Source organism: Eleutherodactylus coqui, chromosome 8 (genome assembly GCF_035609145.1).
Source record: "Eleutherodactylus coqui strain aEleCoq1 chromosome 8, aEleCoq1.hap1, whole genome shotgun sequence".
In the NCBI taxonomy this organism is placed as follows: Eukaryota; Metazoa; Chordata; class Amphibia; order Anura; family Eleutherodactylidae; genus Eleutherodactylus; species Eleutherodactylus coqui.
This window is the reverse complement of record NC_089844.1, coordinates 177,613,680-177,640,457: the sequence shown is the minus strand read 5'-3', so window position 1 is coordinate 177,640,457 and position 26,778 is coordinate 177,613,680. Positions and strand designations below refer to the sequence as shown.

At 49.9% G+C, this 26,778-nt stretch overlaps 1 protein-coding gene across 1 annotated transcript in view; it reads left to right on the top strand.

Annotated features, from left to right (window-relative positions):
• The window catches only part of LOC136577706 (uncharacterized), a 41,464-nt gene extending 24,301 nt beyond the window's left edge, over positions 1–17,163 (top strand). Inside the window, exon 5 of the mRNA XM_066577624.1 lies at positions 16,659–17,163. Coding sequence (XP_066433721.1) covers positions 16,659–17,011 — 353 coding nt within the window. The 3' untranslated portion in view covers positions 17,012–17,163. The remainder of the gene's footprint in view (positions 1–16,658) is intronic.
• The last annotated feature ends 9,615 nt before the right edge of the window (positions 17,164–26,778 follow it).

Below are 26,778 nucleotides of genomic sequence, written 5' to 3'. Positions count from 1 at the left end.
TCACACAGTGCCAGCCACAGGGCACCCCTCACGTAGTGCCAGCCACAGGGCACCCCTCACGTAGTGCCAGCCACAGAGCATTCCTGAAACTGCCAGCCACAGCGCATCCCACACACATTACCAACCACAGCGCACCACTCACACAGTATTAATCACAGCGCACCCCTCACACAGTGCCAGCCACAGCGCACCCCTCACAGTGCCAGCCACAGCGCACCCCTCACACAGTGCCAGCCACAGCGCACCCCTCACAGTGCCAGCCACAGCGCACCCCTCACAGTGCCAGCCACAGCGCACCCCTCACGCAGTGCCAGCCACAGCGCACCCCTCACGCAGTGCCAGCCACAGCGCACCCCTCACGCAGTGCCAGCCACAGCGCACCCCTCACGCAGTGCCAGCCACAGCGCACCCCTCACGCAGTGCCAGCCACAGCGCACCCCTCACGCAGTGCCAGCCACAGCGCACCCCTCACGCAGTGCCAGCCACAGCGCACCCCTCACGCAGTGCCAGCCACAGCGCACCCCTCACGCAGTGCCAGCCACAGCGCACCCCTCACGCAGTGCCAGCCACAGCGCACCCCTCACGCAGTGCCAGCCACAGCGCACCCCTCACGCAGTGCCAGCCACAGCGCACTCCTCACGCAGTGCCAGCCATAGTGCATCCCTCATGCAGTGCTCAACACAGTGCACCTCTTACACAGTGCACCCCTCACACAGTGCCAACTCCTCACACAGTGCAAACCACAGGGCACCCATCACACAGTGCCTACAACAGTAAAACTCTCGCACAGTTCCAACCAAAGTGCAACTCTCACACAGTGCCAGCCACAGGGCACCCCTCACACAGTGCCAGCCACAGGGCACCCCTCACACAGTGCCAGCCACAGGGCACCCCTCACACAGTGCCAGCCACAGGGCACCCCTCACACAGTGCCAGCCACAGGGCACCCCTCACACAGTGCCAGCCACAGGGCACCCCTCACACAGTGCCAGCCACAGGGCACCCCTCACACAGTGCCAGCCACAGGGCACCCCTCACACAGTGCCAGCCACAGGGCACCCCTCACACAGTGCCAGCCACAGGGCACCCCTCACACAGTGCCAGCCACAGGGCACCCCTCACACAGTGCCAGCCACAGGGCACCCCTCACACAGTGCCAGCCACAGCGCACCCCTCACACAGTGCCAGCCACAGCGCACCCCTCACACAGTGCCAGCCACAGCGCACCCCTCACACAGTGCCAGCCACAGCGCACCCCTCACACAGTGCCAGCCACAGCGCACCCCTCACACAGTGCCAGCCACAGCGCACCCCTCACACAGTGCCAGCCACAGCGCACCCCTCACACAGTGCCAGCCACAGCGCACCCCTCACACAGTGCCAGCCACAGCGCACCCCTCACACAGTGCCAGCCACAGCGCACCCCTCACACAGTGCCAGCCACAGCGCACCCCTCACACAGTGCCAGCCACAGCGCACCCCTCACACAGTGCCAGCCACAGCGCACCCCTCACACAGTGCCAGCCACAGCGCACCCCTCACACAGTGCCAGCCACAGCGCACTCCTCACACAGTGCCAGCCACAGCGCACTCCTCACACAGTGCCAGCCACAGCGCACTCCTCACACAGTGCCAGCCACAGCGCACTCCTCACACAGTGCCTGCCACAGCGCACTCCTCACACAGTGCCTGCCACAGCGCACTCCTCACACAGTGCCAGCCACAGCGCACCCCTCACACAGTGCCAGCCACAGCGCACCCCTCACACAGTGCCAGCCACAGCGCACCCCTCACACAGTGCCAGCCACAGCGCACCCCTCACACAGTGCCAGCCACAGCGCACCCCTCACACAGTGCCAGCCACAGCGCACTCCTCACACAGTGCCAGCCACAGCGCACTCCTCACACAGTGCCAGCCACAGCGCACTCCTCACACAGTGCCAGCCACAGCGCACTCCTCACACAGTGCCTGCCACAGCGCACTCCTCACACAGTGCCTGCCACAGCGCACTCCTCACACAGTGCCAGCCACAGCGCACTCCTCACACAGTGCCAGCCACAGCGCACTCCTCACACAGTGCCAGCCACAGCGCACAACTCACACAGTGCCAGCCACAGCGCACAACTCACACAGTGCCAGCCACAGCGCACAACTCACACACTGCCAGTCACAGAGCCAACCCCTCCCACAGTGCCTACCACAGGGCACCCCTCACACAGTGCCAGCGACAGCACATCCCTCACACAGTGCCAGCCACAGTGCACCCCTCTCAGTGCACCACTCTCACAGTGCCAGTCACATCACACCCCTCACACAGTGCTGCCACAGCGCAAACTCATACAGTGTCTACCACAGCGCACCCCTTACACACTGCCAGCCACAGTGTACCCCTCACAGTGCCAGTCACAGAGCCAATCCCTCACACAGTGCCTAGCACAGGGCACCCATCACACAGTGCCAGCCACAGTGCACCTCACACACAGTGCTAGCCATAGTGCATCCCTCACACAGTGCTCAACACAGTGCATCCCTCACGCAGTGCTCAACACAGTGCACCCCTTATGCAGTGCACCTCTTACACAGTGCACCCCTCACACAGTGCCACAGTGCCAACTCCTCACACAGTGCCAGCCACAGCGCACCCCTCACACAGTGCCAGCCACAGCGCACCCCTCACACAGTGCCAGCCACAGCGCACCCCTCACACAGTGCCAGCCACAGCGCACCCCTCACACAGTGCCAGCCACAGCGCACCCCTCACACAGTGCCAGCCACAGCGCACCCCTCACACAGTGCCAGCCACAGCGCACCCCTCACACAGTGCCAGCCACAGCGCACCCCTCACACAGTGCCAGCCACAGCGCACCCCTCACACAGTGCCAGCCACAGCGCACCCCTCACACAGTGCCAGCCACAGCGCACCCCTCACACAGTGCCAGCCACAGCGCACTCCTCACACAGTGCCAGCCACAGCGCACTCCTCACACAGTGCCAGCCACAGCGCACTCCTCACACAGTGCCAGCCACAGCGCACTCCTCACACAGTGCCAGCCACAGCGCACTCCTCACACAGTGCCAGCCACAGCGCACTCCTCACACAGTGCCAGCCACAGCGCACTCCTCACACAGTGCCAGCCACAGCGCACCCCTCACACAGTGCCAGCCACAGCGCACTCCTCACACAGTGCCAGCCACAGCGCACTCCTCACACAGTGCCAGCCACAGCGCACTCCTCACACAGTGCCAGCCACAGCGCACTCCTCACACAGTGCCAGCCACAGCGCACTCCTCACACAGTGCCAGCCACAGCGCACTCCTCACACAGTGCCAGCCACAGCGCACAACTCACACAGTGCCAGCCACAGCGCACAACTCACACAGTGCCAGCCACAGCGCACAACTCACACAGTGCCAGCCACAGTGCACCCCTCACACACTGCCAGTCACAGAGCCAACCCCTCACACAGTGCCTACCACAGTGCACCCCTCACACAGTGCCAGCCACAGAGCATTCCTGACACTGCCAGCCACAGCGCACCCCACACACAGTGTCAGCCACAGTACATCCCACACACATTACCAACCACAGTGCACCCATCACACAGTGCCTACCACAGTACACCACTCACACAGTATTAATAACAGTGCACCCTTCACACAGAACCAGCCACAGCGCACACCTCAATCAGTGCCCACAACAGCGTACCCCTCACACACTGCCAGCCATAATGCACCCCTCACACAGTGCCTACAACAGTGCAACTCTCGCACTGTTCCAACCAAAGTGCACCTCTCACACAGTGCCAGCCACCGGGCACCCCTCACAGCGCCTACCACAGCAAACCCCCCACAAAGTTCCAACCACAGTGAACCTCTCTCACAGTTTTAAACACAGTACACCCCTCACAAAGTGCCAGCCACAGCGCTCCCCTCACACACTGCCAGCCACAGCGCTCCCCTCACACACTGCCAGCCACAGCGCTCCCCTCACACACTGCCAGCCACAGCGCTCCCCTCACACACTGCCAGCCACAGCGCTCCCCTCACACACTGCCAGCCACAGCGCTCCCCTCACACACTGCCAGCCACAGCGCTCCCCTCACACACTGCCAGCCACAGCGCTCCCCTCACACACTGCCAGCCACAGCGCTCCCCTCACACACTGCCAGCCACAGCGCTCCCCTCACACACTGCCAGCCACAGCGCTCCCCTCACACACTGCCAGCCACAGCGCTCCCCTCACACACTGCCAGCCACAGCGCTCCCCTCACACACTGCCAGCCACAGCGCTCCCCTCACACACTGCCAGCCACAGCGCTCCCCTCACACACTGCCAACCACAGCGCGCCCCTCACACACTGCCAACCACAGCGCGCCCCTCACACACTGCCAACCACAACGCGCCCCTCACACACTGCCAACCACAGCGCACCCCTCACACACTGCCAGCCACAGCGCACCCCTCACACACTGCCAGCCACAGCGCACCCCTCACACACTGCCAGCCACAGCGCACCCCTCACACACTGCCAGCCACAGCGCACCCCTCACACACTGCCAGCCACAGCGCACCCCTCACACACTGCCAGCCACAGTGAACCCCTCACACACTGCCAGCCACAGTGAACCCCTCACACACTGCCAGCCACAGTGCTCCCCTCACACACTGCCAGCCACAGTGCTCCCCTCACACACTGCCAGCCACAGTGCTCCCCTCACACACTGCCAGCCACAGTGCTCCCCTCACACACTGCCAGCCACAGTGCTCCCCTCACACACTGCCAGCCACAGTGCACCCCTCACACACTGCCAGCCACACTGCACCCCTCACACACTGCCAGCCCCACTGCACCCCTCACACACTACCAGCCCCACTGCACCCCTCACACACTGCCAGCCCCACTGCACCCCTCACACACTGCCAGCCCCACTGCACCCCTCACACACTGCCAGCCCCACTGCACCCCTCACACACTGCCAGCCCCACTGCACCCCTCACACACTGCCAGCCCCACTGCACCCCTCACACACTGCCAGCCCCACTGCACCCCTCACACACTGCCAGCCCCACTGCACCCCTCACACACTGCCAGCCACAGTGCACCCCTCACACACTGCCAGCCACAGTGCACCCCTCACACACTGCCAGCCACAGTGCACCCCTCACACACTGCCAGCCACAGTGCACCCCTCACACACTGCCAGCCCCACTGCACCCCTCACACACTGCCAGCCCCACTGCACCCCTCACACACTGCCAGCCATAGTGCAGCCGTCACACACTGCCAGCCACAGTGCTCCCCTCACACACTGCCAGCCACACTGCACCCCTCACACACTGCCAGCCACACTGCACCCCTCACACACTGCCAGCCCCACTGCACCCCTCACACACTGCCAGCCACACTGCACCCCTCACACACTGCCAGCCACACTGCACCCCTCACACAGTGCCAGCCACACTGCACCCACCACAAAGTGCCAGCCACACTGCACCCACCACAAAGTGCCAGCCACACTGCTCCCACCACAAAGTGCCAGCCACACTGCTCCCACCACAAAGTGCCAGCCACACTGCTCCCACCACAAAGTGCCAGCCACAGTGCACCCCTCACACAGTGCCAGCCACAGCGCACCCCTCATACAGTGGCAGTCACAGTGCTCCCAGAGATTCGCTAGGTCTTATTTTCAGGGGATGTCTTATTTTTTCATGAAGAATTCACATTTTTTGTTGAACAAAAAAATGCACATTTCTTATATACTGTACAGTAGCTGTCATCACACACCAGCATAACCAGAAAAACTGAATCCTATCAAGAATTTCTTGTTACTACCATTATTTCCATGTACACACTGTCTGGAGACTGTAATGATCACCCCCTAAAGAATCAAAGTGACACACTGGTTGGCTGACACACACAGGGCCACAAACTAAGGGTTGTAAAGTACCTGGCTCCCACACACTGTCTGGAGACTGTAACGATCATTCACAGCAGTTCCTGGACCACTTGTACAGCAGGGAAAGTATTGCAGCTTCCGGCCACTAGGGGGATCTCACAGCAGACTCACGCAGCAGGGACAGGGCTAGGTCTTACTTTTGGGGGAGGCCTTATATTTAGAACTTCAGCAAAACCTCTACTAGGTCTTATTTTCGGGGGTTATCTTATTTTTAGGGACACACAGTAACTACTCTTACAAATGAAAACCTAATTTGGGCACCAACTTAACTTTATGCGCTAGTCTAACTGTCCATCCCAATCCATATGACACTTTGGCCAAGAATTTTTTTTATCTCTGAGTCCATGGCACTATTATCTTCTTCTGCCCCCTGTTCATCATGGCTCTCTGGTCTGGCAGTGTCCTCATCTTTTGCCCCCAGTTATCAGGGCTTGCTTATCTGTTCTCCAGGCATCTCCCCAGCATGGAGAAACTGCCCTGTGCTGCTGGCTCTGTCAGTGTGCTGCTGTTCTCTCCTGTCTGGGCTGCTGCTCTGCTCAGGAGCTGTAATGCAGACCCTCCCCTCATATAGCAGGAGCCTGAGAATATTCCTTCAGATTCTGGAAGGTAGGAGTGACCTAGGCATGACCCAGCCCTGTTGTCTGTATGGGGGAAGTCTTCGGAGAGTGATGTTATGGAAGTGGGTGGATCCTCTTCTAAAGCACTTCCTGTGTTTTTCAACTTTTTCCCCTCCAGCCGCAGGACTAGCTGGCGAGGGACCTTTCAAACAGCGATGTAGGCACTTTCTCCAGGTTCCTTCAAAAACCAAAACACTTCAGCTCCAGTGATGATTCCAGCACAGAACTTCCTTCTCCCTCTCACATCTTTTCTTGCCTACTTTGTGGGGGTGAAAAGGGGGAGGGGGAAGAACTTCTATTTTCAGTACTTAGCAAGTTCCAGGGCCTTTTTTTGCTCTGCTTAAATGATGGGCAGCACTTCCCCCTCACACAGACACTGGCTTACAGTTTATCTGAAATTGCAGTAACAATCAGCTGTTTTGGACAGTGTTCCTTCTCTTTTCTGTGGGTTGGTATGCCTTACCTTGACTTCCCTCCAAATAGCACCCAAGACACATGCCCCGCCTGTTCCCTAGTTACACCCTGCTCTATACATAACCCGACTCCTTCCCCTGAACACTACTGAGAGTCGGTGACTATGGGAGTAGTCAGGCTGTGTACAGAGTATGCTGTCCATGTAGAGTGTGGTGTGAGTGATCAAGATGCTTATAGTTTTTCTGACTTTGCAGTGGGGTGAGATGGGGGGGTTGCAAGTATATCTGTAGTTTGGCTAGTTGACCTCATTAGTATGTTGTTTTAACTCTCCTTTAATTTGGGCAATCTGGAAGAGAGAAACACTTCTGAATTTTGCTATGGTGCCCTGTGAGTTATATATACAGGGAGTGGACACACACACACTGAGAATTCCAGTGTGTCCTTAAAAATGATTTCTGGGACCTGTGCTGTAAGTTTAGGTCAAAGACTTCCAAAGTAGTATTTTCTAAAATACTACCTGTACCACGTGCCACACCAGAAAGTCAGAGTGAGATTAGGGAGATAAACAAGTGGCTCAAGAGTTAGAAATATCCCTCGTGCCGCCTTAAGAAAAGGGATTGCGTCTAAAACCACTTTTTGTCCAACATTTATTGTACCGTAGAGATAGGCTGCAACTCAGTGGGGAGGGTGCAGCTGTGCTGTGGGAGAAGATGGCTAGAAGTTTGAAGGAGTGTTTAAGCTAGGGACTTGGGGGAGGGGCAACCAGAGAGATAGAGGAGAATATAGTGTAGACAGTCACTTAGGATTAAGTAATTGGAGTGGATGTGGAGCTGTCGGAGGGGTTAGTACAATTAGAACTGGCAGAATAGTCAATAGGGATACACTTAAAATAAAAAAATAAGTAAAACCATCAAAACTCTCTGCTGACTAATGCTAGAAGTTTTCCAAATGCAAAAGAGTGGATTGTTCCAGCAGCACCAACAAGCAAAGCCAGTCAGGAGTCTCAAACCTTTCAACTCCACATGGATCCAACAGAATAATAATAATAATTTTTATTTGTATAGCGCCAACATATTCTGCAGCGCTTACATAGACAGGGGGAATACAGAAAGACAAAAAATACAAAAATTACAGAACCACGGTTACATATAGTAATCAGTTGATGGAAACAATAGGGGTGAGGGTCCTGCTCAACGAGCTTACATACTACAAGTAATGGGGTGATACAGAAGGTAAAGGGCTGGAGATGTGCGCGGTATGGCGAGGTGGAGAGTGAGGGATGCTATATACACAGACAATGCTCAGACATTAAGCCGTGTGACACAGAAACGGTGTGACTGCAGAAGCGGTTTATGATGGCTAGCAGGGATTGCAGTCAGTAGGTCAGGGAGCATGTTATCAGGCGGAGTACAGAGGGGTTTGTTTAGGGAATGCGGTATGCCTCCCTGATTAGGTGCGTTTTTAGAGCACGCCTGAAGTTCTGTGAGTCCTGGATTGCTCGGGTAGCCTTTGGTACTGAGTTCCAGAGGACCGGTGCTGCTCTGGAGAAGTCTTGGAGGTGGGAATGAGAAGTTCAAATTAAAGCTGTGCTCAGTCTTGTTTCGTTAGAGCGGAGAGCCCGGGCTGGGTGATGGATTGAGATGAGGGAGGCAATATAGGGGGTGCTGCACTGTGGAGGGCTTTGTGGATGAAGGTAGCGAGTTTAAATTGAATTCTGTATTTAACGGGCAGCCAGTGCAGTGACTGGCACAGGGCAGAGGCGTCCAAGTAGCGGCTGGACAGGAAGATGAGCTTGGCTGCTGCATTCAGGATGGATTAGAGATGGTAGAGTCTGTTGCAGGGGAGGCCGATCAGCAACGAGTTGCAATACTCAAGCTGAGAGTGGATGAGGGCAACAGTGAGCATTTTTAGCATGTCCACAGTGAGAAAAGAGCGGATTCTGGTGATGTTCTTGAGGTGCAGCTGACATGTTCAGGCCAGAGATTGGATGTAGGGGGTAAATGAGAGATCAGAGTCGAATATGACCCCAAGGCAGTGGGCATGTTGTCTAGAAGTTATGGTGGCGCCACACACTGAGATGGAGATGTCAGAATGAGGTCAGTTAGTGGAGGGCGGAAATATCAGTAAGTCAGTTTTAGAGAGGTTTAGTTTTAGGTAGAGAGAGGACATAGTGTTAGAGACAGCGGACAGTCAGTGATGTTTTGGAGGAAAGGTGCAGAGATGTCACGAGAAGAAGTGTATAGCTGGGTGTCAGCAGCATACAGGTGGTATTGGAGGCCAAATCTCTTTTCTCTATCTACACAGCCCCTATTGGACAATGGTTTGTCCAATAGGGGCTATGTAGATAGAGAAAAGGAGGAGTATCACTACTTATATATGACGGGTGAATAAACTTCACATTTGATTGCATCCTGCTTATGCTGCCGGTCTTTTACTACTCTAATGCTAGAAGTCTGACTAATACGATGACTAATGCTATAGGTCTTACCAATAAGGTAGACAAACTGGACGTAATAATGTCTGAGGAAAACTATGACATAGTGGGAATAACTGAGACCTGGTTGGATGAAAGCTGTAATTGGGCAGTGAACTTACAGGGTTACAGTCTGTTCAGAAGGGATCAGGGAGGGGTTTGTCTTTCTGTAAAATCCTGTGTAAAGCCCACATTATGGAAAGATATATGTGGGGTAGATGAATATGTGGAGTCTCTATGGGTTGAAATACATGGAGGGAAGAACAATAAAATCCTCATAGGGGTTTTTATAGACCACCAAATATAACACAAGCTATTGAAAATCTATTACTTGGGCAAATAGATGAAGCAGCAAATCGCAGTGATTATGGGGGACTTTAACTATCCAGATATAAACCAAGAAGCCGAAATCTATGGATCTCATAAAGGTAACAGCTTTCTGTCAATTACAAACATAATTACCTTACCCAACTTGTTCAGGGCCACCCTATAGGGACAGCCATTTTGGACTTAATACTAACCAGCAGACCTGACAGAATAAAGGGGTGTAGGTTGGGGGCACATGGGAAGTAGTCACCATAATAAAAGGGAGTGAATTTCTTACCGAAAATTCCTTTTTCCCGAGTCATCCTGACGGCAGACATGGAGGTTGCACCTTGACCTCGTAGGGACAGGAAGCAAGAGACTTTAAAAGGCTCCTCCCGTCTCCCATTCACCAGTGTCTTCTAAATTACTTACATGGACATGTCGTGGTTAACCAAGGAAGATATTTATTTGCTCCGAAAAAAATAACATGGTTAGTTCCATTTGAACACAAACAAGAGGGTAGCTTACCCGGACATAACACAAGATAATATGCACAAATTTTCCGCATTAAAGGAAATGTCCAACATAGGAGCCTCTGGGCTACAGATTCGTGCCCGCATAAACGTTTATATAAACGTGTGAATTTTTGGGAGGGAAATACGTGCCGTCAGGATGACTCGGGAAAAAGGAATTTTCGGTAAGAAATTCACTCCCTTTTCCCAGCGTCATCCTGACGGCAGACATGGAGTATACCAGATTAACTCTTTAGGGAGGGACCACTGCCTGCAGGACCCTTCTCCCGAAAGAGAGAGATCGGAGGAGAGGTCCGCATTCGGCCTGTGATGTTTTGCGAATGTGTGCAGGTTGGACCATGTGGCTGCCTTACAGATTTGGTCCGGCGTCACCATAGCCCTCTCTGCCCAGGAGCAGGATACTGCCCTAGTAGAATGGGCCTTGAGTCCTTCCAGGATAGCGCTGTTGCAGGACGAGTAGGCCTGCTGGATGGTGGATTTTATCCGGTGGCTAATGGGTCTCCTAGAAGCCGCTCTTCCTCTGCCTGGCCCCTGAAATTGAACAAAAGACAGTCAGCCTTCCTAAAAGGATAATGTCTGCTCTGGGTAGCATAGAATGGCCTTCCTTGCATCCAGGCTATGGTAGTCTCTTTCCCTATCGTTTTGAGGATTTTGACAGAAGGATGGGAGAATAATTTCTTGCTGTCTGTGGAATTTTGAGGCTACCTTTGGAAGAAAAAACGGGGGTCTGTTTTTTGTAGGACCCCATCATCCTGGCTTAATAGGTAAGACGTCTTACAAGATAGGGCCTGGGGCTTGCTTACATGCCTTGCTGCTGTGATAGCTACCAGGAACACAGTTTTAAACGTGAGGAACCTAATCGGAATCTGATCGATAGGTTGAGGGGGTCTTTGCAGAGGCTTTGGAAAACTAGGTTCAGGTCCCATGGGGGAAGCTGTACTACAGCTAACTGACCTCATTCTTTCTGCCGCTTTCATGAACCTGCGGATCAGTCTATGATCCGCCAAAGGTTGGTCTAGAATGGCTGAGAGCGCTGCTACCTGTACTTCCAGGGTTCCTGCTCTCAGGTTTTTATCTGGAGGAAGTCCAAAATCTCCGCCACCAAAGTGTCAAGATTGGAGACCCCCAGCCCCCTCCAGGAGGAGAATTATTTTTTTTTTTTTTCCGATCTTATTATAAGTAGCTGAGGTTACAGGTTTTCGAACTGGCGTAGAGTTGCGATAACTCTGGAGGACAGACCTTGTCTTAGCGTCTGTTCCTCAATATCCACACTGCGAGGTTCAGTCTCTCTAGGTTGGAGCAAGGAACTGGGCCCTGCGCTAGAAGGTCCTTCCTGGATGGAAGGCAGATTGGCTCCGAGATGGCGAGCTTTAGGAGCACCGGAAACCATGCCCTTTTTCCCCCAGTGTTGGGTGATCAGGATCAGCGTGATGTTGCTCTGCTGGACCTTCTGAAGAACTCTCGGGATCAGGGGTATGGGGGAGGGGGAAGGCGTACGCCAGACTGAAGTCCCAACTATGGGAAAAAGCGTCTAACCCCTCGGACTTGTCCCTCGGATCTAGGGAAAAATAGGCGGGACATTCTGAATTTTTGCTGCTCGCAAACAGGTCCACCTGTGGACTGCCCCGGGTTTCTGTAATGAGACGAAATTCCTCGATTCAGAGACCATTCCCCGGGGTCTAGGCCTCTTTGACTTAGAAAGTCGGCTGTCAGGATCTGGGATCCCTTGAGATGGACCGCTGTCAGGGACTGTACCGTGGACTCGGCCCATCGGAGAATCGGGGCTGTTAATTTCAGTAGGTGAAAGTTTCTGGTACCTCCCTGGTGGTGAATAAGTGAAACGGCGGTCCTGTTATCCGGGAAGATCTTAACATGCTCCCAGATGGCCCTAAGCTCTCTGAAATTTGAGGTCTAGGCACGCAGTGTCGGACCCCATTTGCCCTGGAGCAAACGCTGCCCCACTTGCGCTCCCCAGCCAGGCTGGCTTGCGTTGGTGACTACGGAGATGAAGGGCTCTGTCACCCATGGGGACTCCGCCTCTAGGTTGCCAGTTAACCGCCACCAGCGGAGGGACCTTGTGACCGCTGATGACACGGGCGTTCTGCGGTCCAGAGAGGTTGTTGCCCCATCCCAGTTGCCCAGGGTGGCTCTCTGTAGCGTCCTTGAGTGAGCCTGGGCCCAAGGAATAATGCCGATACAGGAGGTCATGAGGCCCAGGAGCCTCGTTGCGTCCCTAATCGTTATTTGTTTCTTCTGGCCGCATTTCTGTGCTGCCAGACTAAGGTTTTCCTGCCTGGGTGGAGGCAAAGACAAGATCTGAGACACTGAGTCTATCTGTACCCCCAGGAGGTCTTTCGCGTCTCAGGGAGAAGACTAGATTTAGGGAAGTTAACTAACCACCCCAGTCTCTGAAACAGGGAGATGATTCGGCTGGTATCCTCCTTGAGGATCTTCGGCGAGGATGCCATTACTAGGAAATCGTCCAGGTATGGGACAATGTTAATGCCTGCCACGTGGAGATGCGCCACCATCTCTGCGCTATTTTAGAGAATATCCTGGGTGCCGTTGAAATTCCGAGGGGTAGGCACTGGAATTGAAAATGGTGTACACGGCTGCCAATCCTGATGGCAAACCGCAGGTACTTGTGATGTTCCGACAGGACTGGGACGTGGTAGTACGCGTCCTTTAGAACGACGGTACTCATAAAGTCCCCTCTTTTGATCAGAGTTACTGCAGACCTGATGGTTTCCATCTTAAACCTTTTGTAGGTAATCAACCTGTTCAGGCCCTTCAGATTAAGGATCATCCGAAACTGTCGTTCGGTTTTTTGAGCAGAAATAGGGGTGGGTAGAACCCCAAGCCCTGTTCTACTGCGGGGACCTGGACTATCGCCCCCATCTGTAGCACCTTAGAAATTTCATTTCCAAAGATACCCTGCAGGGCGGGGGATTGCGTGGGGGCCGGGAAAGCTCAACAGTCTGCCCCCCCCTGGTACTCGCCTACAGGGGAAGGGGTTGTTTTTGTCTTACTCCTGCCTCCTTTGGGGTAGGACCAGCACCCCGTCTTTCCTTTGCCTCGGTATGGCTTGAAGGATGGCTGAGGTTTGTGGGGAAATCCCGTTTTTGCTTGGTCCGGGAAACTGTGGGTCCTGTCGGTAGCTCTTTTTAGGATCTCCTCCGAGTCCGCGCCAAAGATGTGCTGGCCATGAAACCGAGATGTTACACGGCCTTCCTTTGGAAGCCGTATCTGCTTTCCATGTTTTCAGCCAGACCGCCTGTTGCTGATCTAAGTAGAGGCATGCATCCCAGTAACGTATCTCTAGGGGCCTTCTGTTTAATCTGGTCATCGAGTTCCCCCAATCAGAGGAACATCGACCTCGCCACAGAAGTCGCTGCGATATTGGACTTCAGCGTATAGGCCGTTGTTTGCCAGGCCCATTTCCATCAAGGCGTCAACCCTGTCCATCGGGTCTTTAAGATGAGAGGAGTCCTTGAATGGCAGGGCTGTCTTTTTGGCCATTATGGCCACCTGTGCCTGACGCCGCACGCGGCCGCACCGGCATGCCTGGAGGAGAGAGGCATCTGAGCCCATGGCCCGCCGCTCTCCCTGGCTGAAACCACTGCGCCGAGCTGTGGCAGGGGAAGGAGGGGACCCAAGGACCTCTGGTCCGCCACTCCGACCGCTGCGGTGGTGAACCCCGGGCGGTCAGACCTGTGGTCCGCCGTGCTCCCGGACCGTGCGTAGATGCTCACGTCTTTCTCCACAAAGCGGAGTCTCTCTTTATATTCGCAGGACAAATAGAGGTGTCTGTTCGCGCAGCCCACTCATACGTGATTACTTCAGGGTATCATTAAACGGAAACACTGTGCGGTTCCTTGGTCTGAGCCCGCCGGACACGGTGTCCTGTACGGATCTTGGCTCGACCACATCCCCTTGTATCCCTGGCTGCTTTGATCAGGTCAGCCAGGTCCTCAGATGAGAAATAGTACTTTATATTCTCATCCCTGGCGTCAGGGGGATGGTCAAAGAGTTCGCCATTTGACAAGTTGCCCAGGCATTGCTCAAACTCTGAGCTCGTTAGCGGTATGTGGCTCGCCCTTTTAGCGGCCCTTCCTCCCGCTGAGCTGGGGGGGGAGACTGGAAATCGATGCCCGGACCTCCTCTCTAACCAGGGATCTAATATCTTCCCTGAATGCGCCTGTTCATCCGTAAGGATCCTGGAGGTACAATTGGGGCATAGCGCTCTTTATACGCTTCGTCCAGTTTTTTTTTTTTTGTTTGTTTTTTTTTTAAAGACACAGAGCGCCATTCCTGTGTTTTTTCTTTAGGTCCTGTTTAGACCGAGTGGATTCACTGTCCTGCAGAATATACATGCATGCACATAAGGGAAAAACACACAATGCTGAATCCCTGAGCATAACATTCCTGCAACAAGTAACACTTACAGTTTGCAGGGCTTCCATCTCTGGTTCCTTTGTAGTCATGATGCAGAAACGCAGACAGAACCAGGTAGACAGATAAATCCTTCCCTGAAGGTGTGCTGTCAGTGGAAGCTTGTCGGGGGGGGTCTCTATTTTCAAATCTCCCGCTGTTCCGGGTCAGCTGACGGCGTCTGACGTCACCGCGTCACGCCGCATCATTGGCTCCGCCCCCCGACGCCGCGCGCGGCCGCGCCGGCATGCCTGGAGGAGAGAGGCATCTGAGCCCATGGCCCGCCGCTCTCCCCGGCTGAAAAACAACTCCGAGCTGGAGGAGGAAGGAGGGGACTCAAGGACCTCTGGTCCGCCGCTCCGACTGCTGCGGTGGTGAATCCCGGGCGGTCAGACCCGTGGCCCGCCGTGCTCCCGGACCGCGCTGACTCTCCGGAGGGGAGATGAGAAGGGAAGCAGCCCTGTGGACCGTCAATCCCTCCAGTCAGCCTGCTTGGAAAAGGGTGAGGGGGGAAAACAGCCCTGTGGACCGTTCCCCCAGCTGTCATCCTGCAGCTCCCTGGAGGGAGCTCCTCTTGCATGTCCCTGTAGGGACAGGAAGCACTGGTGAATGGGAGACGGGAGGAGCCTTTTAAAGTCTCTTGCTTCCTGTCCCTACGAGGTCAAGGTGCAACCTCCATGTCTGCCGTCAGGATGACGCTGGGAAAATACACTTCAACTTGTCTTTCAAAAAAGAGTTTTAGAGGGGAGCTACAAAAACACTAAAAACTTTAAGAAGCTCAAGTTCAACCTGCTCAGAGATGCCCTTAGCCTTATTGACTGGGACAATGTCCTCAAAAATAAGAGTTCAGACAATACATGGCAAATGTTTAAAAACATGCTAATTACTTACTATAAGAAGTTCATACTATGAGAAGTAAAACAGTTAAGAATAGGAGAAAACCAATGTGGCTCAAAAACAAGGTAAAGGGGGCACAAAATAGCAAAAAGAAAGCATACAAGATAACGGTGCGCAAAAACTTTACTGGTAAAGCTATGCACAACAAAGCAAATGGAAACTGTGTTGTTAGGTATGCAAAAAACACACCATCTAAACTAATAATCACAAAGCATCCCAATTGTATGCATCAAAACAGACCAACATATATATGTATCAGCAGCAGGTGAACTGCAAGCACTTACCATGAGTACAAGGAAGCCTGTTAGTCAGCAGGGAGATGCCTTCCAGAGAAGTCCTGTATAGTGGTGGTGTTCCAGTTTGTACCCCATGAAGGGAGGAGAAGTCTGGTCCTCACAGTCTTCTTTAAAGTTGGTTATCACTGCATGCTAGGTGCAGTACTAAAGGTATGCACCCTGGCACTAACTCACAAGAGCACGAGCCGCTCCATCCAGAATCGGTGATATGAGGGAAAGCTATATCAGGACTTCACAAAGCAGGTGTGATTGATTAGGAACAAATCCAGGATGGTGCATCTAAACATGCTCAATTTAACCCTTTACCAGGGAATGTCCTGCATCCTGTGTATCCTAGATCTAACTGTGAAATAGGTTTTTGGGGGGAGAGCAGCCTCATTCTATGTGGGCATTATATAGATAAACCATCTCTAGGAGCAAAGTGTAAAATATCTGAAAAACGTTGTAATATCTAAAAAAAATTATAGTAGAGAAAGAAAAGATTTTTTAATAGAGAAAGTTTGCTGCGTTTACTCTGATGATTAGCGTTCACTTTTGCTCATTTGAACGATTTTTTGAACAATAATCGTTCCCTCTAAAAGGGTCTTAAGCCCGTCTCAAGCTTTGTCCTTGGATGTATAAAGAACTCATCATGTGAAGTGCTGCAGTTCATGTGATAAATGACAGTAAGTTGTGAGCTTGTATCAAACAGATTACTGATATGACAGCTGATCGCCTCTGTGTCTTTTGTAGGAATATTTCCCATCGTTGTCATCAGCAAAAAGGAGAGCGGAGTTGTCAAAAATATCAAAGAGATGTTTAATCTTATGGGATCCAAGGTTATGATACCCATAGAGAACTACACCAAGGAAGACCATGCCAAAACTCAAGGGAAGACAGAAGGAATCCTGACAATTATCCACAGGGCCCTAGAAGAGGTCACAACCCGCCTGGGAGAGAGAAGAAACTCCGCAGAGGACAGAGTACAACGGAAGGAGTTCCTGCTGGAGTACATACACAAGGCTGAGCTAGAGCTTCAACGGAGAAGAGAGGAAGAAAAAAGGAAGAAAGAACAGAATAGGTCCAGGCCATGCCGCTTTTTGTAAGAAGTTAGTTGTAGCTGATGAGAGGAAAGTCTGAAAATACTGCAAATACAATTTCTTCACCAGTGATGCGTATGGAGAATGCAGCTACAGTGAATTGAATTTGGCAATGAGGCATTTATGGCCTAAACTGTGGAAAAATAAAAACGAATATACTGTATAACGTTACATATTAAAATACTCGTAAACCAGAGCACACAGAATTGTATCTTACTTCAAACTTTAGGACTGTTGTTGGGCAGCAGGCCCTACATGTTGTACTATTTTGTCCTGAATTTTGTGAGGGATCTGGGATTCTAATGTGAATCCCATAATTATATATAGAGAGGAGAGCGATCCCATAACTATATATAGAGAGGAGAGCGATCCCATAACTATATATAGAGAGGAGAGCGATCCCATAACTATATATAGAGAGGAGAGCGATCCAGTAACTATATATAGAGAGGAGAGCGATCCCATAACTATATATAGAGAGGAGAGCGATCCCATAACTATATATAGAGAGGAGAGCGATCCCATAACTATATATAGAGAGGAGAGCGATCCCATAACTATATATAGAGAGGAGAGCGATCCCATAACTATATATAGAGAGGAGAGCGATCCCATAACTATATATAGAGAGGAGAGCGATCGCATAACTATATATAGAGAGGAGAGCGATCCCATAACTATATATAGAGAGGAGAGCGATCCCATAACTATAAATAGAGAGGAGAGCGATCCCATAACTATATATAGAGAGGAGAGCGATCGCATAACTATATATAGAGAGGAGAGCGATCGCATAACTATATATAGAGAGGAGAGCGATCCCATAACTATATATAGAGAGGAGAGCGATCCCATAACTATATATAGAGAGGAGAGCGATCCCATAACTATATATAGAGAGGAGAGCGATCCCATAACTATATATAGAGAGGAGAGCGATCCCATAACTATATATAGAGAGGAGAGCGATCCCATAACTATATATAGAGAGGAGAGCGATCCCATAACTATATATAGAGAGGAGAGCGATCCCATAACTATATATAGAGAGGAGAGCGATCCCATAACTATATATAGAGAGGAGAGCGATCCCATAACTATATATAGAGAGGAGAGCGATCCCATAACTATATATAGAGAGGAGAGCGATCCCATAACTATATATAGAGAGGAGAGCGATCCCATAACTATATATAGAGAGGAGAGCGATCCCATAACTATATATAGAGAGGAGAGCGATCCCATAACTATATATAGAGAGGAGAGCGATCCCATAACTATATATAGAGAGGAGAGCGACCCCATAACTATATATAGAGAGGAGAGCGACCCCATAACTATATATAGAGAGGAGAGCGACCCCATAACTATATATAGAGAGGAGAGAGACCCCATAACTATATATAGAGAGGAGAGCGATCCCATAACTATATATAGAGAGGAGAGCGATCCCATAACTATATATAGAGAGGAGAGCGATCCCATAACTATATATAGAGAGGAGAGCGATCCCATAACTATATATAGAGAGGAGAGCGATCCCATAACTATATATAGAGAGGAGAGCGATCCCATAACTATATATAGAGAGGAGAGCGATCCCATAACTATATATAGAGAGGAGAGCGATCCCATAACTATATATAGAGAGGAGAGCGATCCCATAACTATATATAGAGAGAGGAGAGCGATCCCATAACTATATATAGAGAGAGGAGAGCGATCCCATAACTATATAGAGAGGAGAGCGACCCCATAACTATATAGAGAGAGGAGAGTGATATAACTATATACGGAGAGAGGAGAGCATTCCCATAACTATATACGGAGAGAGGAGTGATCCCATAACTATATATAGAGAGGAGAGTGATCCCATAACTATATATAGAGAGGAGAGAGACCCCATAACTATATATAGAGAGGAGAGAGACCCCATAACTATATATAGAGAGGAGAGAGACCCCATAACTATATATAGAGAGGAGAGAGACCCCATAACTATATATAGAGAGGAGAGAGACCCCATAACTATATATAGAGAGGAGAGAGACCCCATAACTATATATAGAGAGGAGAGAGACCCCATAACTATATATAGAGAGGAGAGAGACCCCATAACTATATATAGAGAGGAGAGAGACCCCATAACTATATATAGAGAGGAGAGAGACCCCATAACTATATATAGAGAGGAGAGAGACCCCATAACTATATATAGAGAGGAGAGAGACCCCATAACTATATATAGAGAGGAGAGAGACCCCATAACTATATATAGAGAGGAGAGAGACCCCATAACTATATATAGAGAGGAGAGAGACCCCATAACTATATATAGAGAGGAGAGAGACCCAATAATATATATAGAGAGGAGAGAGACCACATAATTATATATAGAGAAGAGAGTGATCCCATAAAAATATATAGGAAGGAGAGGGCTCTCATAATTATATTTAGTGAGAAGAGCGATCCCATAATTATATATAGAGAGGAGAGCGATCCCATAACTATATATAGAGAGGAGAGAGACCCCATAACTATATATAGAGAGGAGAGAGACCCAATAATATATATAGAGAGGAGAGAGACCACATAATTATATATAGAGAAGAGAGTGATCCCATAAAAATATATAGGAAGGAGAGGGCTCTCATAATTATATTTAGTGAGAAGAGCGATCCCATAATTATATATAGAGAGGAGAGCGATCCCATAACTATATATATAGGAGAGTGATTGTCAGAACTCGAACCTGCAACCTCCTGGGCTCCAGGTAATTATTTTGCTGATTGAGCTATTCAACATGCTGGATAGCTCCTCTGATTCCTACTATCTTGTTCCTTGTCTCCTGTCCCATGTGCCTGGCTTGATGTTTCCCTGTCTAGGTCAAGCCCATGTCTTGTACCTTCCCCAATTAGCTCCCTGACCTGTCCCTTCATTCTTTGTGTGTTTATTGTGCCTACAAGCCTTAAACCAAGCTCTCCCTCTGTGATGGCTGCAATAAGAAGATTGACCTCCATGTATTTGCAGCATCCCATATGGTGACCTAAGACACAGGGCATATGCTGAGGAGCTGGGAGGGTAATATGGACACTTGTCACGGTGGCACTTACCAGGCTCCTTCCCAGAGGGACACACGTAGCCTTAGCTAGGGCAGAGCTGGGCCTCTTCCAGAACCCCATCGGAAAGGGATGCCCAATAACCTTGCGAATAGGTAGAGTGGTTGTCACAGTTGACGCCACCATTCCGTTACCCCCTGGAGAACCCGCGTCAGTAGATAAAGGAGCGGCAGAGTTAAATAAAGTACTTCAGGTCCCTGGAAATGATCAGGGCCTGGCAAAACTATACTTCAAATAAACACTGGGTGAAATGCACAATTTACATAAAACAAGGCAGAAAAAACTATATTTTTAGTACCTCTACACGGTGATCCCAAGGTGCAGGACGGCTGCATAGGAAAGACAACACCAGAGTATCTTTGCATGGGGATTTGCCCTTGACTTAAAACCAATACACTCACACTTTCTCTCTTCCTTTTTTGGGCTTACTCCTCCACGGTCACTGACATACGAGCAATCAGAAACCTGTCCTCTTCTTCCATTCTTCACCACACGGGAGTTGAAGGTACCCCCATGTGGCCAGCATTCTCAGGAATCCAGAGCAATTGAACCTCCTAAAGACCACAGAATGCAAGCTCCAGAACACACTCCGACACTCATTTATAATCTCACTCACACCATGTGACAAGACAAATGGATACATTGCAAGCATCTCCCAGTCTCTTGCACTTAACTCCTCATTTGCTGCAGCTGTGCAATACACTTAACAGAATGACAAGACACTTTTGCACAGCGCAACTACTAAAGACATTGCATGTATGACACTTATGGAGAGGCCAGCAACAGACTTCTGGCCACTCCACATTGACCTCTAGCTTGTCTCCCGATCACGTCTCTGCTTATCCTTCTGTGCCAATAGAGGAGAGTGATCTTATTACAATTTATATACAGAGAAGTATGATCTCATAACTGTATATAGAGATAAGAGTGATCCTGCACATGTATATGTATACACAGAGAAGTGTATTCTCATACATAGGAGGAGAGTGATCCCATAACTATATATAGAAATCACAGAAAAGGCAAATATAAACAAACAAAAAAAAAATCACAGAAAGTGTCTACCGTATATACTTACTGATATACTAATACAATAGGGCAAGTAGAAGCACCACATCCCTCAACATGTAAACAGTCCAAGTGCTATATGGAGGAGCAATTGAACAAGTGCAAGGCACTGATGAACAACCACTCAGGTTGAGGGGAGGTGGTTGGTTAGTGCAATTCTTGCACAAAGGGTGCCAAGCCACACGATACATGTAGTGCACAATGCAGACCCACAGCCTTTTAATGACACCATATTTAAATCCAGAAAGGCTGCCCAGCCTTGCACTGGCCTCCTGGGCTACTCCAATATTCAAAGCCACACTGCATGTTACTGATACATATTGATAAATGCCAATAAATATGAGGTATCGGTTAATATTTTGGCCAAAATACATAAGCTCACAACCCACGCCAAGGGTCCTTGTTTTCTTGCAAGTACCTACACTAACATTATTCAAAATCACTGAAAAGAACAATATAAACAGTAAAAAAAAAAAAACACAGAAAGAGGCCATATACTAACTGATTTGCTGATATAACAGGGCAGGCATAAACACCACATACCAAACATGCAGACAGGCAAACTGCTATATCGAGGAGCAAATGTACAGGTGTAAATTACTGATGAACAACCACTCAAACACCTTCCTTATATTGAGGGTGCGGCTTTTGTAGTTTTTCCAAAATATTAACCAATGCCTTGTATTTGTCAGTATGTATTGTCACATCTGTCTACTGAGATCTGTGGTACTAAAGGTTCTCTAGAGCTTTCCTGCTCAGGTGTGGGGGATTGTCCTGCTGGGTGGGTGTGTGTCTCCAGTCAGCCAATCACTCTAGGTCAGTACACATTAAAGCAGTTTTCCCAGGTGTGGGTGTGTTCAGCTTTCTTTGTGCTCATTTCTCTCTGTGTTGTGTGAGCAGGTTCTATGTGTGGTGGCTGCTAGAAAGGTTTGCGTCTTGTGGTTCTGTTTGGTTATGTCGCTGGACTCCTGGTTAGTGTATGGACTAGTGGTATTTTCATATTTTGACCAAAATGTCAACTAATACCTGGCATTTATAGCATTAACATCGGCTACTAGTGTTTGTGTGTTGGCTGCTGTATGGTGTGATTATAGCTGAGTGTCTTTTTATCCTATCCAGTTATCCCTGTTGGTGGTGGCATTTTGTGTCTTAGCCTGGGTGCGAGTGTTGCTAGGGGCAGCAAGGCCCAGATACAAGGATTGCTGGACTACCCTTTTGTTAGGGCAATGTCCCTGCGCAGGTAGGTCCTTGGTCATCTTCCTGTGTAGAAGATAGGGATTAAAATATAGAGGCATTAATAGGCTGTGAGCCTGCATGATGCACTGCACATACTATGTGGCCTGACACCCTGTATATGCACTTTTTGTGCAATGATAGTACTAAGCAGCCACCCACATCAATATAAGGAAGGTGTATGAGTAGCTGTTCATCAGTTCTTTGCACCTGTGCATTTGCTCCTCCATTTAGCAGATTGGCTGTCTGCATATTGATGTGTAGTAGTCTAGTACATGCTTTCCTGGCCCCCTTCATAATGCCATACATGTATGGCTTATGTAGATGCTCTGTGCAAAACGGTCTTGTCATCCTGTTATGCGTATTGCACAGCTGCAGCAAATGAGAGGTTAATGTCTGCAATGTGTGAGCTGACTGTCTGTAAATGTAACAATTCTATCCTGTCATGTGGTATGAGTGAGGCTATAAATGTGAGTGATTGAGAGAGGGAAAATAGTTAGTAGTTCGTCCATCTTCTGGAGCTGAGAGAGAGTAAAGCACAGACACATGGAGGCACCTTCAGCCCTCATGTGTTGAAGATGGAGGAGGAAGAGAGATTTCCCTAGCGCAAGGATCAGCATGATCAGTAAGTGAGCCAAAGAGAGAGAAAGCATGAGCCAGTCCCAAGTCCTACACAAGGCCCAGTACAGAGGTACTCTTCTTTTCAATTGTTCATGCTCAAGCGTCCTGAAGTCTGGGACCGCTGGGTGGAGGTACACATCTACAACTGTCACACACACTGGCGTCCTGAAGTCTGGGATCGCTGTGTGGAGGTACTTATCTTCAAGACTGTCTGTATATATCCCTAATTCTTCCTGCACTTTGAATGCTGTCTATTTTTGCCTTGTATGTGTGGAGTTTTTACCCAGTAAAGCTATTCCAGGCCCTGACCGTTCCTGGCGACCTGAGGTACTATACTATTGTCCATGGCTCAATTATTTCCCCACCAATGTTAATGCCGGTGGGTGTCTGTCCTAATGTTTATTTGGCATCCCAATGCCAGGGGTGTACGGAAGAGGCCCAGCACTGCCCTGGCTGCATGCGTTCCTCCAGGAGGGAGTATGGTAAGTGCTGCCATGACAACCCAGCATCTTGCCCTCCCAGCTCCTCAGCGTATGCCATGTGTCCAGGATCACCCTGCGGGACGCTGCAGATGGATGTGGTGCTTCTACCTGCTCTCTTGCATTATATCAGTAAGTGTATGGCCACTTTCCATAATTCTATATAGAGAGGAGAGTGATCCTCTAACTAGCTGGAAGTGACGTCAGATGCCAGAAACAGGCGCCAGAGGCAGAACCAGGAGCAGGGCAGAAGGGGACACCAGAGCGGCGCAGGATCCTTTATCAGCACCCGGAGGCCACCAAGAGTCCAGGGGAGCGCGGCTGGAGGATTGCCCGCTGAAGATCCAGTGGACAGAAGCAAGGTAGCAGGCCCCGAACCGGAGCGGCAGGAGGGCAGAGAGCGGGGCCGCCAGGAGAGCAGGTGACGTCAGCAGAGATGCGGGGAAGCTGCGACAGGAGCTGATAAGTATCTTCTGTGTGTCTTAGTGTGTGTGTGAGAATCTAAGTGTGTGTCTTCTGTGCATCTAGTGTGTGAGCGGTTGCGCATAGGCGGCAGCGTGTGAGAACCAGGAAGGCTAGTCCTGAACTGGCACAACACAACAAGTCTGCAACGTTGACAGATGAGGGGGATGCCATTACAGAGCCAGCACCGCTAAAGCACGACATGCCCTCTGAACACCAGGGAGATGACTGCTCCAGTGCTGCCATAAAGACCAGGATCGTCAAATGGTTTTCTGTCTTCCTGGCGCTCGAGTTCGACACATCGCGGATCGGATTGACAGATTACTGGGAGGGGCTGGTGAGGATCCAGCGGTCTTGGTGCACGTTGGCACTAATGAACAAATTAGAGGTCAATAGAGGGCCCTCAAAAATGATTTCAGGGACTTAGGGTCCAAGCTCAGGGAGAGGACCTCCAGGGTAGTTTTCTCGGAAATACTACCTGCACCTAAAGCCACACTAGAAAGGCAGCAGGATCTTAGGGAGGTAAACAAGTGGCTCCGGAGTTGGCGTAAGAAGGAGGGATTTGGGTTCCTGGAGAACTGGGCTGACTTTGCTGTCAGCTACACGCTCTATCGTAGGGACGGGCTGCATCTTAATGGGGAGGGCGCAGCTATGCTGGGGGAGTGTTTAAACTAGGGACTGGGGGAGAGGGCAAAAAGAGAAATAGGGGGGGTAGTTAGTGTAACTAGCGACCTGGGTTTAAGCAATGTGAATGGGGGTCGAGCGGGGGGTGGGGTTAGTACAGTTAGAATTGACAGATTAGCCAATAGTACCATTAGCAACAAAATGAATTTAAAGAACAAAAAAAACTGTCTGATCGGTAAAGTGGGTGAGCTTGAAGTAAGAATGGCCAATGAGAATTATGATATAGTCGGAATACAGAAACATGGCTTGATGATAAGTGCGATTGGGCAGCGAATTTACAGGGCTACAATCTCTTCAGAAGAGACCGTGGGAACAAGAAAGGGGGATGGGTATGTCTGTACGTTAAATCATACTTAAAGCCGAGACTACAGGAAGATATAGGTGTAGGAGATGAACACGTGGAATCTCTGTGAGTAGAAATACAGGGAGAAAAAAAATAACAAAATCCTGATAGGGGTCTTCTATAGAGCACCAAAAGCAACAGAAGAAACTGAAACCTTACTACTAAGGCAGATAGAAGAGGTGTCAAACCGCAACGAAGTAATTATCATGGGGGACTTTAATTATCCAGATATAATATGGGAAAACAAAACCTACAAATTTCATAGGGGTGATAAGTTCTTGAGAACAATTAAAGATAACTACCTTATCCAACTTGTGCAGGAACCAACGAGAGGGAGGGCCATTCTGGACTTAGTACTAACTAACGAACTGGACCGAATAAAGGGGGTACAGGTTGAGGGGCACTTGGGGAACAGTGACCACAATATAATCAACTTCCAGCTGTCATTCAATAGGAAGCCTTATCAGGGAGCGACAAAGAAACTAAACTTTAGTAAAGCAAAATGTGATTAGCTTAGAACTACTATCGGTAATATTAAATGGCAGCATCAGGGGTGTCAGTAAGATAAGTAGAAAATCTTCATGGATACTAAAATCCCATCTTTAATTCATCTTGCATAGTAAAATACATTTCGACTGGTGAAACTCCAGTCTTTATCAAGCCAATCTATGATACTATCTACTAGTGCAGCCCTTAAATAGTATAACACATACCCCATACACCAATAATCAGTGACTTTAAAAATCAACAGCCTGTAGATGTGATACCTGACACTCCATAGGTCAGACCCAGATCCATGCAGCTGAATCCAATATCCACTCGTCATTATGGACTCCATACAATATCATGATGAGGTTATGTCTCAATTGTCCGATAGCTCCATATATGAACCCCTGACCGAAGATCCCACAAAATTGTATTTGTCTGCATTGAAGGCCTTCTTAACGGAAGGTTTAGATCTTGGTATCATAGATAAAAAATTGTTTGATTTTTTTGTTACCTTCTCACCCTGTTGTACTGGTATTTTACACCTTACCGAAGATCCACAAAGATCTGAGATCACCGCCGGGTCGGCCGATTGTGTCCAGTAGGGGATCTCTTTATAACAGTTCGAGATTCCTGGATAGAATCCTGCGCAGGTTTGCTACGGGGGCCGCATCATATATTCGTGATACCTCAGATTTTTTACAAAAATTGAGACAGGTCGTTCCTGAGGAAGATACTCTAATTGGCTCCTTTGATGTTTCCGCCCTGTATACCAACATTGAACACGAATGTGGGTTACAGGCGGTGAGAGAGTTTTTGATTGAATCTGACTTCTCAAATAGAATCATAGAGTTTGCTATACAACTGCTCGCTATGCTGTTGGAACGGAATTTTTTCCTGTATAATGGTAAATTCTACAGGCAGAGGCAAGGGACAGCCATGGGGTCGAATGTGGCCCCAACCTTCGCAAATATTTACATGCGATTTGTGGAGGAACGTCGTCTGTATGCCTCCCCCACCTGGGCCAAGGTCCAGGTGTGGTGGAGGTATATAGACGACGTGTTCTTCATTTGGAAAGGTACAGCTGCCGAATTGGAATGCTTCCATGAAGAAATTAACAACGTAATGCCGAAATTGAAATTTATATCGGTTTATTCGCAGGATACAGTCCAGTTTTTGGACGTTCTAGTGCGGAAAGTGGGACGGACGTTCAAAACGGACTTGTTCATAAAAGAAACAGACCGTAACAATCTGCTACTGTACAACAGCCAACACCCT